Genomic DNA, 15,807 nt, shown 5'->3' with positions numbered 1-15,807 from the left:
GTAGCCACTAGTGCACTAGAATATACCGCATACACACACACCGTACACACACGTCACGTACACACAGCCTCGGATCCCACCACTGTACTGATGATACATACATTTCTTGTACGTTCAGTCACTGCATGCATCATTATATCAAACGCACTATGCTGCGCGCGCTGCGCTGCATTCGGATTGTCCTAGATTCGCCGTCGCACACTACTCTCGAATGGATGACCATGGCCATGAGAAAGTGAGATGATTTTGTCCCATTTGAAGATAATTGGCCAAAACATTAATATTTATTAAAAGGTCATAAATATTTAACTGAATAAAATAAAATAGGTCTCTTTTGTTTTTTAATTAGCATTGGAATTATTATTTCTTCTTTAATACCACCTGCATATATCGAGGCAACTGGCAAACCAGTCGCCGAGGAGGCGTGGTTTTCAAGATGGCGACTTACATGGCGAAACTCCTGCAGCGATCTTCTGTTTTGCTAAAGTCACGAGTAGTCATAAGGAGACAATATCTGCTTACTCAAACCTGTAGATATAGTTCATCCCCCGATGACCTACGTGTCAACTACCTCGACGATGGAGGTTTGTCACATTTTACTTCAAGTTTTTAAACAGATTGATTCTAATCACGCACTGCTGTGCAGCGCCAGCTAGCGCGCAGTGCAGCGGCCGGCCTGACGCACGCGGCGGCGTGGCATCAGCATGTAGCCCGAACAGACGTGCCAGCCAGAACCAGACGCTGTGCTGTGCGAAGCACAACAGCGACTGAGTGAGCTGAGCTTTGTATAGTTAAGTGGATGCATGCATACTGTGCAACTTCTAGAATCTAGAACAACAGAAGCAGTGTGGTAGAAAATGGTGCAGGCTGTATGTAGCATAGTAATTTTAAAGGGCTCCATCATGCCCCCATGCCATGGTTAGAAAGAATATAGTCTAGAAGGGTCTAATAGGTTATTATTCGTCTAGACTCTAGACAGACTAGGATTTCTACTTTAGATCTACTGTAGGTACATAAATTTACACTGACTTCTCGTAAGTGTAATCAAACTTTGTTAAGTTGGCTACTCACATCACATATGGACAATTATGGTACATGTATGGTTGGACCTACTACTAATCGACCGCCTAATGTTTATTTGCTTGATAAGAATATTTAACACTAAAATTCACGTAAAAAACTTGACCTACGTGATTGAGAAAATCCAGCTCTATCAAATGCCGTTGTTCCCTTTTTGATTCGAAGTTTCAGTGCAAAAATATCGCCGACGAACTTGCGTGGCCTCGTTTCAGCTCCCCGCGGTAAATCGCATTATTAGGATCGACCGCTGTTTTTGCATTGACAATGCACGCAAACCGAGTTGTATTGAACACCGTGTTGTACGAAGCTTTTTAGAAGCCTTTTAGAAACTTCCATAGACATTACATGGTGCTGTCATTACGATTCGGTGAAAATATTCATTCGAAATTTTGTCCTTGATTAAAACCATTAATGAACAGTGAATTATCGCGTTTTCCCACACCATCCTCATTTACATTCAAAGCCAATCCATTTTTATGTGCTTTGCGCGCAGAGAAGTGCGTACTAAGTGTTCAGTGCGCGAATTATACGCGGTCGGTTTCAATAAGGGTGGTCGATATGTAGTAGGGCTACCATACTAGATCTACAGGTAGAACTCTAAAAAGTCCAAATGCAATACAATGATACTTGTGTAGGCAAGAATTTTCGCGTGCATTTTAATTTTGCAAATTTTAGTGCTCGCGAAATTTGCGAAATTAAAATGCACGCGAACATTCCTCATTTTATAGTATGCTTTGTCTGTGTATATCCAGTGGCGGATCCACAGGGGGGCACAACCATTGCACCCCCCCCCCCCTCTTTATTTTTCGTTAAAAACAAAAGAAATTAAAAAAAATGAAATGAAACCCAGAAGTGGCTCCAGAAACATTAGTTGTGCCCCCCTTTACAGAATTCCTGGATCTGCCCCTGATATCATTGCAGTAAAGGGAAACACTTTGAACTGTATTGAAACAAAAGTTGTTGGAAATGGAGGGGCTAATGAAAAGCAGGGCAGTCAGACTGCCCTGCTTTTCATTAGCCCTCCATTTCACCATACACGGGATAAAATGATATGACCACATTTGCAAATCACATCAGAAGAAGTGATGGTATAAAGTTCTCACATGCAAACCTCCCACTGACCTGTGCAGCTAGATTTATTTTCAGTTTCTTTTTTTCCCCTTTACTCATATCAAATGAAAATGAATAAGTTACATCCTCCCAAATCATTTTTAGTCTTGTGGCTTGTACAAAGCAATGGTAGCTTTTACTTCAGGGAGAAAAGGGATTTTGTATATTAGTGGCTTAATCATTGATGGAGGACATTCTTTTTATTAATTTATGAATATTTTTTGTTTATTTTTTTTTCTTGTAAAAAACTAATGGGAGAGTTTGGAAGTACAAAGTGTAATGATAGCGTTGTTTCATCTGATATACTAGTACTAATTTGCATGTTTGGTTACAACTTATTATCTTTTTGCTGAAAATGTGAAACTTGACTTTCCCATTAAACCTTTAATGTGAGCCTACTTTCTGTGACTTGTCATTCTTTTTCAAAGTCAACTCACACAGGTGTGGAATTTGCTTTTGACATAGTCATCGGTTGACATAGTCATCGGATTACTTGAAGATGAGGTTAATAAATGGGACCACCTTTCTCAAAACCCACAAAAAGTAGGCTGAAATGACTTTTCACTTTTATACATACCGGTAGTTTGAAAGAGTAAATCTCCAAGGTTTAAAATGATAGATATGAACTTGTTCAAATTAAGCCATCCCAACTAATTTAAAAAAAGTGATTGATATAAGAGAGAGTTAGGAGATGCAGTTTCATAGAAAAGGGAGAAAAGAGGATTTAAAGATTAGGTCACTTAGGCGTGCTGTACAGAAGTATCGGTGAAAAACACAGTGAAGCAGTGCCTGTCAACAAAAAAAAATTGGTCCAGAAAAACTGCTAATACCTAAATTTCCTCTCTTTTTTTATGTCGCCAAATTTTGATAGTACATGTAGGTAGAGAAGAGATTACCCTCCCATGTAAGACAAACTTATAAAGTTTGAGTCTGTCAACCCAAATGGCCACTTTGGTCCGCAACAGAGGTTCCTAATCTGCGACTTTTTGTGGGGGTTTTAGCCGGGCACTCACAAATGATCTATGTTCAGACTGAAGATTTTATGGTTGTAGAATTGTAAGTGTTTATCGATTTGTCTTGTAGACAAGAGTTCTGTTTACCCTCCACTAAAATTTCACACAATGCAGATGTAGGCATACTGCATTTCAGATTGTATTATTTGAAGTATATATTCATCAGCTAAGAGTGGGAAAGTGAACCATAACAATTTGCTGAAGTGACCTTGTACGTCATTACTTGTAATTAGACCCTAGATATTGTTTCTCACAATCACCAAGTATCCTCCCACCTTGAATGTGCCATTTGTAAACACAGGAATACACCACAGGACATTACGTTATTGCTGTGATTGGAATTAGTTGTTTCAAAATTTGTGAGAAAAAGTGAGGAATTTTATAATGTACCCATAGCAATTTCTTGATAAAAATTATACTTTGTTTTTATTATTTTTTTCTAACAACAGAAATTGTCGTCCTTGGACTGAACAGACCTGAAGCCAAGAATGCAATCAGCAAAAACCTTCTAAGACTAGTAAGTATCCTGCGATGATATTTGTATTTATGAAATAGTTTCTCTCAAAAAAAATGATATGATAGTAACATTTACCGTATGAGCTGTCAGTGCAATAATCAGATATTCTTGATGCCATTTGGGTTGTGGTTCGAAAATTGCTTTTACACTCAGTCATTGCTAAAACTTTGGATTCTATACCCAGGGCTCGACACTAATGGTGGCCCGGTGGCCCGGGGTCACCAAAAACGCACATCGGGCCACCAAAATTTCAGAAATGAAGAATTTGGTGGCCTGATCGGGCCACCAAAAAAGGTCTGATGTTTGCCTTTGGGCCACCAAAAATAAAAGTTAGTGTGGAGCCCTGCTATACCCATTCAAAACATTAGATGTGGTAAGAGGAAGTTGTGCATTTCAATTCTGTTAAGCTTTGTTGTCTGCTAGTCTATATAACAAAAGGCTACAGTCCCACCATATTTCTCCTACTTTGTAAGATTATGGCCCAGTACTATTGTAAATAGACCATAATGTTTTCTTGCTTAGACAGTTTTACACCCAGATGAAGGTTTCACCAAATTTGTACTAATTTTGTATTGTATGACATTTTCATAACAAATATGAAAAGAAATTGAAATTGAAATTTTCTTTACATTCTAGATGGAAGAGGCGGTGATGTCGGTGAAGTTTGATAACAATGTCAGAGCAGTCATCATTAGAAGTGAAGTCCCTGGAATTTTCTGTGCAGGTTTGGATCCATAAATTCATCCTTCACTTTCATCAAATACATTGTAGTCTTCTTTCATTTTGAGATACCATTTTATATTTCTCAATCTCAAAGCCATATGACGTTCACCCTTAACTGAGTCTGATGACTTGTGCATTAGTACAGTATGTCCTTATCTATGTAAAGTTAGATAGTATATTTTTAAGTTTTTTTCTGAAATAATACAGCATGTTTTTCTGCAAATGTTCCCATTTTTTGACCAAAATTAGATATCATGGTTCTTCAGATTATTTTGATAATTGTCCATCATTATCATTTTTGATCTGCTGAGCTTGACAGCCTGAAAGAAGAGATCTGATCAATATTGTTGATATCTAAAACCATTGAATGCATGTACAATTGTAATTATATGTGTCACTAGTTCCCATATTTAGCTCTGTAAAGGGCAATGTAAAGTAGTACAGGTATGCAGAAATTTGCTTGGAGAAGTAGTTAGTCCTGAAATGCCAAGAAACGTATATTGTGATCCAATGTGCCAACACTTTAGGTGCGGACTTGAAAGAGCGTATCACGATGAAGGAGCACGAGGTGGGCCCAGCCGTCAGTAGAGGGCGCCAGCTGATTCTGGATCTGGGTGACCTGCCCATGCCGACCATAGCTGCCATTGACGGGGTCGCCATGGGCGGGGGAATGGAGATGGCACTAAGCTGCGACATGCGAGTCGCCTGTAAGTTGTTTGCAGTTCGCTTTCTCAGTTGATAGCACTGATGTGTTATCTCCGTCTCCCAACTGTGCTTTTACGTCCCCCCAGGAGCCGACCTCAAGGAACGGATAATGATGCCGCAGGAAGAAGTCGGTCCGTTTGTCGCACGATTGCGCAAGGCCATCCTCGAGTTTGGTGACCTGCCCATGCCTACCATAGCAGCTCTGGACGGCGTTGCCGTGGGCGGCGGCCTAGAGATGGCCCTGTCATGTGACATGTTGGTAGCTGGTGAGACTGTCCAATAATTCAATGACGAACAAACATGCATGTTTTCTCCTTTGCTGGCTTGAAGATTTCATGCTGTTTCCTCGATATGTTTTGTTCGCTATGCTGATTGTGCTTGTGTTTGCCAGAATGTAGACCCAGCACACCTTTATCTTTCTTTACCACTCTCTGCCATTCTATCCATTTTAAGGAAACCAGCACTTTGACTTCAGATTGCTCCAGTCCTCTGCTGCAGTCTTCTGATGTGCTCACTTATAGAATACCAACCTTTCCACCTCTATGTGTACATATCTTTTTCTTGCTCATTGTGGATTTAATAGAGCTACATTTGCAACTTTGTTATTACATCTTATTTCATTTCAAAATTTTTTTTCTTCTTCTCCAGAGTATTGAAATTAATGACCATGCTTATATCGACACCATATTTGAGAATTTTTATCCATGTATTGTTCCTTTAGAGCCGAGATGTACTATCATACTTTCTTGCTTCCTGTTTTACATATGGGCCAGCATATTACTTTTTTGTTTATACTTGGTCGCTCACGTGCTCACTTTGCCAACGTTTTAGCACTCTGAAATAGCCTTGTTAGTTGTAGATCAGAAAAAATAATGAGTAAATTATGAAATTTATAATAAATTGAATTGCTGTTGCCATAGTGAATATTGTGTAAATATTATATTTGATATTCAGTATAGCCTTATGTCAAAGTCCGAAATGCTCAACTCATTTCATCCAAAGGAAACCACAATCATGAGCATAATGCATGCTTGTATGTACCAGTGATCTGTGCTAATGTTGCTAATGAGTAAAATGACCCTGATGTTTGTACTGTGCTGTGGAAATTTTAGGTGCTTAATTTTTGTCATGCTGGATCACTTTCAGTGAACTTGCTTGTTAATAATTTCAAGGATGAAGGCATTCTTGTACGTGTTCTGATATTTCCTGCAATTCTGTGTTTCATCATTTGTCCCACAAATTTAATGGTGCATGAAGTATTAAACACACACACACACACACACACACACACACACACACAAACTTCAAGACTGCAATATATTCCATGTGTACAGTAGGTATTTCATATCATCAAAATGATGTTATCTTGTTGAAAGAACATTTTACTCAAGAAACCTTTTAGAGCATGTACCTATACAGACCAATGCCACAAACTAGGCCCTTGAAAGTTTGTCTCTATTTTTTTATTTATTTATTCATTCATCTATAGATATATTAATTTATTTACTAATTCATCTATATATCTATATATCTATCTTTCTATCTATCTACCTGTCTGTCTAACTATCTATCTATCTATCTATCTATCTATCTATCTATCTATCTGTCTTTCTATCTATATTGTAGCTAGAACTAGTGTACAGTTTTTTATTATGATAGCATTGCAGGAGTAACATGTAACGCATACAAGATAACACAGTATCTTGGTATATGTTGTATTCATACCAAAGATACCTTGTTCTTTGGTTCAGGAAATGAACTTGATATTTGACCAATAGTGTTTTGATAGGATGAAATTCATCTTATCTTATGTGTCTCTATGTATGCACAGTTTGTTGGTTAATGCACAGTTTGTTGGCTTGTACCTAAGCATCTTACCAATATCTTACTTTGCAGTGTGTAGTCCGTTTCTCAGTTTCTTTATTCATTGGCATGTCCTATACTCACTGGCAGCAAATTGAAGCGAATCAAATGTGTTGTTTCTCCTTTGCAGCATCAAGTGCCAAAATGGGATTGGTAGAAGCCAAACTGGCCATTATTCCTGGAGGAGGTATGTGAATGATTATTATGAGTGACTCTGACGGTCACTTACGTAACCCGTTGAGGACGGTTTGATTTTGCTACAACACGCATTTCCCATAGACACTTGCCCGAATATACTCGGGACTCGTCCCCAATGGGTTAAAGTTGTTGAAAAAGAAGAAGAAAGAAATATGAATGTATAATAACGTTTCTTTGTTTGGATGTGAAAATGACATGATTGCAGATGTACATCTTAGTTGTATCTGAATTGTTTAGATCTGAAAATGACATAAATGCATATATGCATCTTAGGTGTAGAGTGAATAGTGCTTCAAGGACCAAATCTTTTGAAAGCAGGAATGAATTTGTTATGATAATAAGATAATTGTCAACAAAACAGCAAACAAATAGTATGGATTTGTTTTGACACACAGACCTGTAGAGCTCAGAGGAATTTCAACCCACATAGGCATTGCCGATTTTCATCATTTCCTGTGTGTTTCAGTGAACCAGCCAACATTATATGAAGATTTGAGAATATCCCAATATTTTGCATTCAAATATTAACCCCAATTTCTTTAGTGCATATCTCACAGAAAGGTTTATTTGTATTGTACAGAGCCTTCAATTGGAAACAGTACAATCCCACATGGGAGCAGGCTCCACTTGGGGTACACAGATCACCTACAACCTTTATTATCATTGTCATTAGTCTTGATAAATATCCAAAGTGAGATAGATATGTGTAAGTACACATTGGCCCGAGTTCACGAAGGTGGTACAAACGAAACCATGGTTTAAACCATGGACAAAAACCATGGAGCACCAAGTGTCGCACGGAATATTTCGTTACGAAATCAGTCATTTCGTCGATGAAATGATTATTTTGAAACGAAATGACAACATTTTGTAACTAAAAGAACATTTCGTCGATGAAATGATAATTTCCTTAACGAAACGGTCATTTTGTCGACGAAATGACCATGGTTTAAACCATGGTTTCATTTGTACCACCTTCGTGAATTCGGGCCTTTGTGTTTAGTACTTCTGCTCAAGTATATAGTGTATCATACATCAGATTTGGTGAGCACAAAATTTGTGTCGCTTATGCGACATTATAATGACTTTCTATATTGAATTCAAAAAGAAGAAGAAGAAGTTTGGATCCAGAATCAGAGAAAATAAAGGAGAAAGGAAATGAGAAGACAATACATTCATATATCTTTTGTGGTTTTATCTTTGTGAAGGTGGAACGCAGCGGCTGCCTAGATTGGTTGGTCCATCAGTAGCCAAAGAGCTCATGTTCACTGGGCGAGTGGTGGACGGACAGGAAGCAGCCCGCATTGGACTGGTCAACCATTGTGTTGACCAGGACGACAGCAAGGAAGCTGCCTACACGCGGTCCCTTGCCCTGGCCCGAGAGATAGCGACACAGGTACAGCTACAAATTTGCTTTCAAAGACTGATATCTATGAAGAATACAGTACGATGCACACGTCCATACACCCCTCCCCCACGTGCATACACACAAACACACCCATACACGTTGAGCTGCAGCTGTTTGCATCTTTCTTTGTCAGTCTGGTTTCTGTGGAACCGTATGAATACTGTAAAAGTGGATATTTTCGCGCGACTAATTTTTCGCGCTCAGCGGGGTTAGAAGAGTTTCGTGTGTTTTTAATTCCGCGGAATCAAGACCTCAACTACTGGAACATATCGTAGCCAAAAATATTCGCATGCTTTTATTTTTACGCTAGTTTCTGGTTGCGCGAAATGCGCGAAAATTTCAACACCGCGAAAATTTCCACTTTTACAATACTCTATAACCTATAAGTGATGATTTGCTTTCTTGTGGCACTTTTGTGCGTCATCACATTTTACCATTGTGTTACATGCATTTTTCGTTGCCATTCTCCTTTCGGAATACAAAGTGTATGTGCCTTGATTCAGAGTAAAGCCGGTGAATGAATGCTCAAGTCTGCCATGGCTATGTTGCGAGAGGTTTCATACAGAAGCAAATCTTTTAATCTACACAGAAATAAGGAAACGGACTGCTTGCCAGTGCAATTTTATGTAAAGTTAAAACAGTCACAGGTTGGCCCTCTAGTAGGACTGTCATTACTTAAGTTGTATTTCACACCTCATGTCACCAACAGAAGAGTGAATTAAAGAAATATAGATTTGCATAGATAAAATTATTTCTTTTTGTATCTTTCCTCCTTGTTTTTGTCTTTTTCCAGGGTCCAATTGCCTTGAGAATGGTGAAGAAAGCTGTAAACAAAGGAAATGAGGTATTCAAGAATTCTATGTCCAACCCGGGGAAAAAGCTTAATTGGAATAGTGTTGCCTCATGTCATAATGTTGTCATCCTTTGTAGACTTAATGATACAGTGAACTCCCGTTATAACGAAGTCCACGGGACTGGCAGTTTTCTTTCGTTATATCGAAATTTTGTTATGACCGAACAAATAAACAATAAAAATACATAGAGTGGATAACGTTGCGGCCCTAATGTTTACTTCGTTGTAACCGGAATTTCGTTATAACCCTTTTCGTTATAACGGGAGTGCACTGTATGAAGAACTGTATCGCAAAATGAGTTACCTCCATTCTCGTTAAGTTGAGATATTTAAAGCTGCTAAAAAAAAAATTGCCACTGAGGTGAGGTATCACCTGAAAGATTTTATTTTGCTCTATTTGATGATGAACTTGCTTTAAATTTTCAGAAATGGAGCTTGGCCCATGTTGTGATGAAACTTTTTGTGCCAAAATGGCTAAAAACACTAGAGTATGCATGCAGGAGTTTTAAAAATGATTAATGTTTACACTATCAAGATATCTATGAACAAATATATTTGTGATAAGCCATTCACAAACTTGAATCGGTCTTGTCTTTGGGGATATTGATTGTGACAAGGCCAGTTAATTCAATTTGTTCACTTATTGAAGCATTTAAAGCTATTACTTTCAACTGTTGTTTTCTTCCTAGCTTCATATTTACACTTCCGACAAAAAATGCTATTAGTATGTATGACCATGCACTTCAGATTTGTGAAGAATAATCACTTATGAGCTGATTTTGATACAACATGCATTTCCCATAGACACCTGCCTGAGTAAACTTGGGACTACATGTAGTCTTCAACAAGTTTAAGAAAATGTCTTCATTTCATAATAAGTCCTTGTGTAATGGCAAAGAAAACCATACGATAAAATGACCAAGTAAACGTCAGTTTCCATTTTCGTCAACTTTGAATTTTGTTTTCAGATGATTATCTCTTTTCTGACAGGGAGTATGATTTCTGACCTCAAGTTTGTTTGTTTTTTCCACTTTTGTCGGAATCATATGCAGATGTGAAAGTCAGGCATGATTAGCTAATAATCATACGACTTGCTGTACTACCAATTAATATTGGTTTCCCATCATGACAAACAAAGAAGGGTATATATTTTAACAAACATTACCTGCGTCAGTCCCGACCATGTTCATGTTTTCATCATTTTTCCCTATATACAGGTCGATCTGGCGACAGGACTGGCATTTGAAGAAGCCTACTATGCTCAGGTAGGGCTTCACTATATGTCATCCTTTTTTTTTTTCCATCCTTCTTGTCTTTCTCCCTTTCCTCTGGTCTTTCTTTCATTTTTTCTTCTTTTCTGATTTAATTAAGCAAGCTGGTGCTGTGATGGTTATTCACCAGTGCCAGGTCTACGTTGAAATGAAAGATGGGTCCCGATTTTCATTGTCAGAAAGTAGAATTCCTCACTTTGTTAAGAGGCCAAAGTGTAGAGTAGTAGAAATACACTAACCTAGGGTCCCAGTAGTTGTATTTTGTGCAGTCTGCACTGTGAATTTGTAGGTCTCAGAACAATTGTGTGATGATAATTAGGATGCAGGAGTAGGGCATTTTGTGGTGTGCAGAGCACAAGTTACACATTCTATAGTATGTGAGTATACATTCATGAATGTAGCCAATTTCCCAGGGTTTAGCTTGTAATTTGTACAGGACAGGTGTAACTGCCATCTCTTCTATGTTCACATGTAATGTGTGTGCAATGTTTGCAGTCTTATATCTTGATTTCACTCAGTTATTGCACCCCTCCATCCCCTGGCTAATCCACTGAATCATCACTATCTGTTGTTACCAGTATTTTTGTTGTGAGATTTACAGTGGGCGATTTTCACTTTTAAAATATGTGAATATCTTTCTCAAAAGTACATAGTGCTTATAAAGTGTGAATATTGTTTTTTAAAAATGAAAATGTCATTAATTCCTATCATAAATTCATATCAAAACACATTTTCATGTCTCCAAAATCTGGAAACAGTAATTCATTATTTTTGTGTTTTCTCTTTATTTGTCTTTTGTCTCTCTCAAATACTCGTGTCTTTCTGCAGGTCATTCCGACTAAGGATCGCATGGAGGGTCTCATTGCTTTCAAGGAGAAGAGAAAGCCGAAATTCAAGGGAGAATGAGGTTTTGCAATGTCTACTGGTGGTGGAGCAACAATCAAATGATTGTTGAGAAATCTTCACACAAGGTCGTAGCTCTTGTTGAAAGGCCTGCCTACGGTTCCAACTTTGCTTGCAGATATTTGACTCAAGATCAAGGAGTGAGAACAGCTATTTTCATCTTTCTTCCTGTAATTTTGTTGTTGTTGTAAACTCAGTGTCACCTTGCCGTCCTGAGATCATTATTCTCATCTAAATACATAAACTGCAAGACCATCTTTTAGTTGAGAGAAAAATTACTTCTTTGTTCGAAAGGACCAATTGCTTCCGAAATATATGCATCATGCCAAGCTCATGAGACAAGAAATTTTAAGTTGATGTTCTATTGGCCTTCTGTATCCCTATTGCAGCCTTATTCAATAAAAGCTACGCTCTTCCAAGAAAGGTTTCTCTGAGGAAGAAATGAAATTTGGTTGTATTCATGAATGTGAAGATTTCATCTGCCATCTTCTGCTCGATAACGTGGCATATGCTCGAGATAAACAGTATTAAGATGTGTCAACCTCCAAATGATGAAGACACATGGATGATGAGGTGCATTGGATTAAGTGGGTAGTCGTCACTATGGTGCATTTAATGATTAAGGAATGGTACAGGGTTTTTGAAAGGTCTCTTCTTTCAATGCACTAGAGCAAAATTTGTTCTCTTGAGGTTGATATTAGGAGATTTAATGGGTCAGTTTTTCAATGGGTATCATGCAAGAAATTTATGTCAATGATGAGGCAAGATTTTTGCAGCACATTTTAATCATGAGGTGTTGGGCAGACAAGTTCTGCATTGAAAATTATGAGATGAATATGGATGGAAGTATGTATACTTCAGTGAGAATGTGCATCAACTAGGTATACACATTGTTTGTCAAAGAATATATGTTTAACCTTCAAAAGGTTGTTGGCTTCTGACCTTTGTTAATGTGTGCTGCGAGACAAGTACATACTTTTGACTTGGAACATCAAATGTTATGGTTGGTTAACATTTCTCCAAAATGAGTGGATGATCAAAGAAATGTATCATTGATGTATTCAGAATGTCAAAAGATGGTAAATTCTGTTGCTCTTCCCCTTTGCTTTGATGCAATAATTTTTTGGTTGGTGTGCATTTGTTTTATTTTGTTTTCTTTTTTAACAGCGCTGCTGGTTTGCTTTTGTAGTCACTATGCTTGCTCACTTGCTTCCTTGCAGCTGTGGTGTTTTTACTGTTGTCATCAGCGTGTTTTGTTTATACTTGCTTGTTGGCTGACAGATCAATGAGGAAATATAATTTTTTTGAGGTTATTGCAGCCAGGATAGTCTGTGTGTATCAGTATGTAACATACTGATATTCGTACACTTGAATCAACTGAGGCAAAGATGTTAACTTTTCTCCACATCTGTGTCTCATTTTAACAATCTTTTTGTTCATATATGTTTGTATTTTTTAACTGCTTTCTCCCCCCCCCCCACGCTTTTTATTTTTGCCTGTGATGCTTGCTCTTTTGCTCTGTTTGCCTGCTTGCTGACAACTTCAATTAGTGAAATCTGCACAGATTATGACTTTAAAATGAACATGAAGTTTGTGAAGAGGAAATGATTTGTGCAAGAATAAATGTTTGAAAATTACCAAGCAGTACACACATCATGAACATTGACCTGCATTTATAATTCAGTGGGGTACATATATTATATAGTCGGTCATAGAAACACATTTCGGACACCAATAACTGTTCTTCAAAAGCTACACCACAAGTGCATTACGGTTCCCATCTTTTTAATGTCGTCCAGCACTGACCCGAATTGCGTATTCTAGCATTTGGTGTCTTAAAGACAGAATGTGTAAATTATAGGCTCAAACTACCTCCAGCTATGGCAGAGCTACAATGTAAGTGAGAAATATTTCTATTGTTCATTGTGACAATGCATTTCATGCAAATGCATCAAGGTATTTTCATGTTGTTTTGAAGATTTTAACTTTCTCCTGAAATTGTTCTTAGTTTTTTATTTATGCACTTTTTTTTTCACATTATTTTGCATTTGGAAGTGACTTATTTTCTGTTTTGATATCCACTCCCCAGCTGTCAAAATGAGGGCTGTTAGTACAAAAGCAAAATGGAGGATTCATCATCCCCTTCTTGTAACAAGTGTCCAATTGTGACTACAGCTTGTACTAGGGTACTTGTACCACATCATAATTTATCTTTTCTTTGATGTTGTAAATAATTTGTGATGAACAGATGTGCATTAAAGATCAATGCTAAACAGCGATCATATTTTTATGCATCTTTCTTTTCTCATTTAAAAGAAAAAAGAAAATAAAAATCACTTACATTATGATAGTGGTACTCGTAATTTGTTGTATCGATGTTCTGTGTACAGTCAACCTCACCTAAGTCGACTCCATTTGGACTGATGAAATATCTTCCACTTAAAATTTGACTTAATGAGGGATTAAAATCTGTGTAGCATAAAGAGAAGTGGACTTGAAAAGACCTTCGACTTAGGCGATTATTCGACTTATGCGAGATCGACTTAAGCAAGGTTGACTGTATTACAAAAGACCACTGTACAGCTATATCGAGTGAGCCTGTTAAGGTAGGGACCGTATTTGGAAGGACACTATTTGTGAAAACTGTTAGAAAGTTGATGCTTCCTCAGTCAACTTGATTTGTTTTGTGCTTAATATCAATTTCCTGACATGATCTGGAAAAACAAGCAAAGCATTCACACTGGTAAGTGCATGCTCTAGCACAAGTTTAATGCCACTCACTGGCTGGTAAAGGAAATGACGCTTTTGTAGGTTTGTTTATTTGAGACTTGGGGTGTTATTGTAGGTTTTTTACCGAGACAATCCCTTTAAAAAGGTGCGATTAAAAACCAGTGTTGACAAAAACAAAGGTTTAGCTCAAGGTATTAAACAATAAGACTGTAATTCACACATATACATCAGCCACATTTGTCGCCCATTAAAACAATATACTCCTGCTTCTCGAGAAAAGAGATGACGGAACATTTGATACCTCGCATGCACAGTATGTGTGTTTATTCAAAATAATGAAACTTCAGATCAACAAATTTAAGGTAAAATGAATTGATAATACTAATAAAAAATATATATATGTTTTTCCTACTGATAATATAAGTAGGAAAACCATAATGACAATAAATGAAACTGGTCATTATTACCACTGTCACAAGGGACCTACTATTATCGTTACAACTACTGTTACTACAAGTACCAACTATTTCATGTTCAAAACTGCAATGAGTAATCTCCATCTTACATATTCGGAGCTGTTTTCGGATTTCAGTCAATCCATCCATTTACGCTGCTTTGAAAATGAGCTACTCTGTGTACATACATGTGTACATACAAAAATGCACACATATGCATAAAGAGATCAATAAATGAATAAAGAAATCAATAAAGATAATGATATATATTGATAATGATTGATTGAAATCCTGAGCATATCCAATCGTGGCTACTACAAAATGTTTTATACATTGATTACAAAATACTCCAAAGCTATTCGTTATTTCAGCAAATCTTATCAGCCTGGCAAATTTCCTGATATACACCCTTTCGATATTTTGCATGCAAGTTCCAAATGGTGGAAGATGAAGTTTAAGCCCTCCTGAGAATTACATTTCACCTTTGATGGTTTAGTGTTACTGAGCAAGAGCATCAGGATATAGTCCTCAGAGCTTTCAAACCATCCATTATACAGTTGACTCCCGTTATAACGAAGTCCTCGGGACCAGCAGTTTCCTTTCGTTATACCAAAATTTGGTTACAACTGAACAAATAAACAATAAAAAACATAGCTGATAATTTTGCTACCTGGATTTTTATATTGTTGTAACCAAAATTTTGTTATAACGGGAGTGCACTGTAACCAGGCAGGAGGTCTGTTGTCCACAAAAGGGGTAAGGTAATGTTCCTTGCCTAAGTCAACAGTAATGCTATTCAATGCTAAGTATTAGAGCATCATCACTGTGGCTGTGATTTTTTTAACTCTTTTTCCATGGTCAAATACATTGTGTAGTGAATCTTTCTTATGCAACCACTGTGCTGATCAATCCCAGTGCTTACTTCTTCTCTGTGGTTGAAAGATGCCATACACGCTGTTGCATCTCAACAAACATAGC

At 37.5% G+C, this 15,807-nt stretch overlaps 1 protein-coding gene across 2 annotated transcripts; it reads left to right on the top strand.

Annotated features, from left to right (window-relative positions):
* Positions 1–429: 429 nt before the first annotated feature.
* On the top strand, positions 430–13,916 carry LOC140239502 (methylglutaconyl-CoA hydratase, mitochondrial-like). 2 transcript variants are annotated; one of them, XM_072319336.1, is made up of 9 exons: positions 430–584; positions 3,653–3,720; positions 4,357–4,444; positions 5,235–5,414; positions 7,142–7,198; positions 8,418–8,605; positions 9,411–9,461; positions 10,688–10,735; positions 11,570–13,916. In XM_072319336.1, exons 1-9 carry the CDS (start codon positions 437–439, stop codon positions 11,645–11,647), a joined length of 906 nt encoding a protein of 301 aa, XP_072175437.1. In that variant the 5' UTR covers positions 430–436; the 3' UTR covers positions 11,648–13,916. The 2 variants fall into 2 exon arrangements, with proteins under 2 accessions (XP_072175437.1, XP_072175444.1); XM_072319343.1 differs by lacking the exon at positions 5,235–5,414 and adding an exon at positions 4,971–5,150.
* Positions 13,917–15,807: the final 1,891 nt, after the last annotated feature.

This window comes from Diadema setosum, chromosome 2 (genome assembly GCF_964275005.1).
Source record: "Diadema setosum chromosome 2, eeDiaSeto1, whole genome shotgun sequence".
Classification (NCBI taxonomy): Eukaryota; Metazoa; Echinodermata; class Echinoidea; order Diadematoida; family Diadematidae; genus Diadema; species Diadema setosum.
This window is presented reverse-complemented; position numbering and strand designations above follow the sequence as displayed.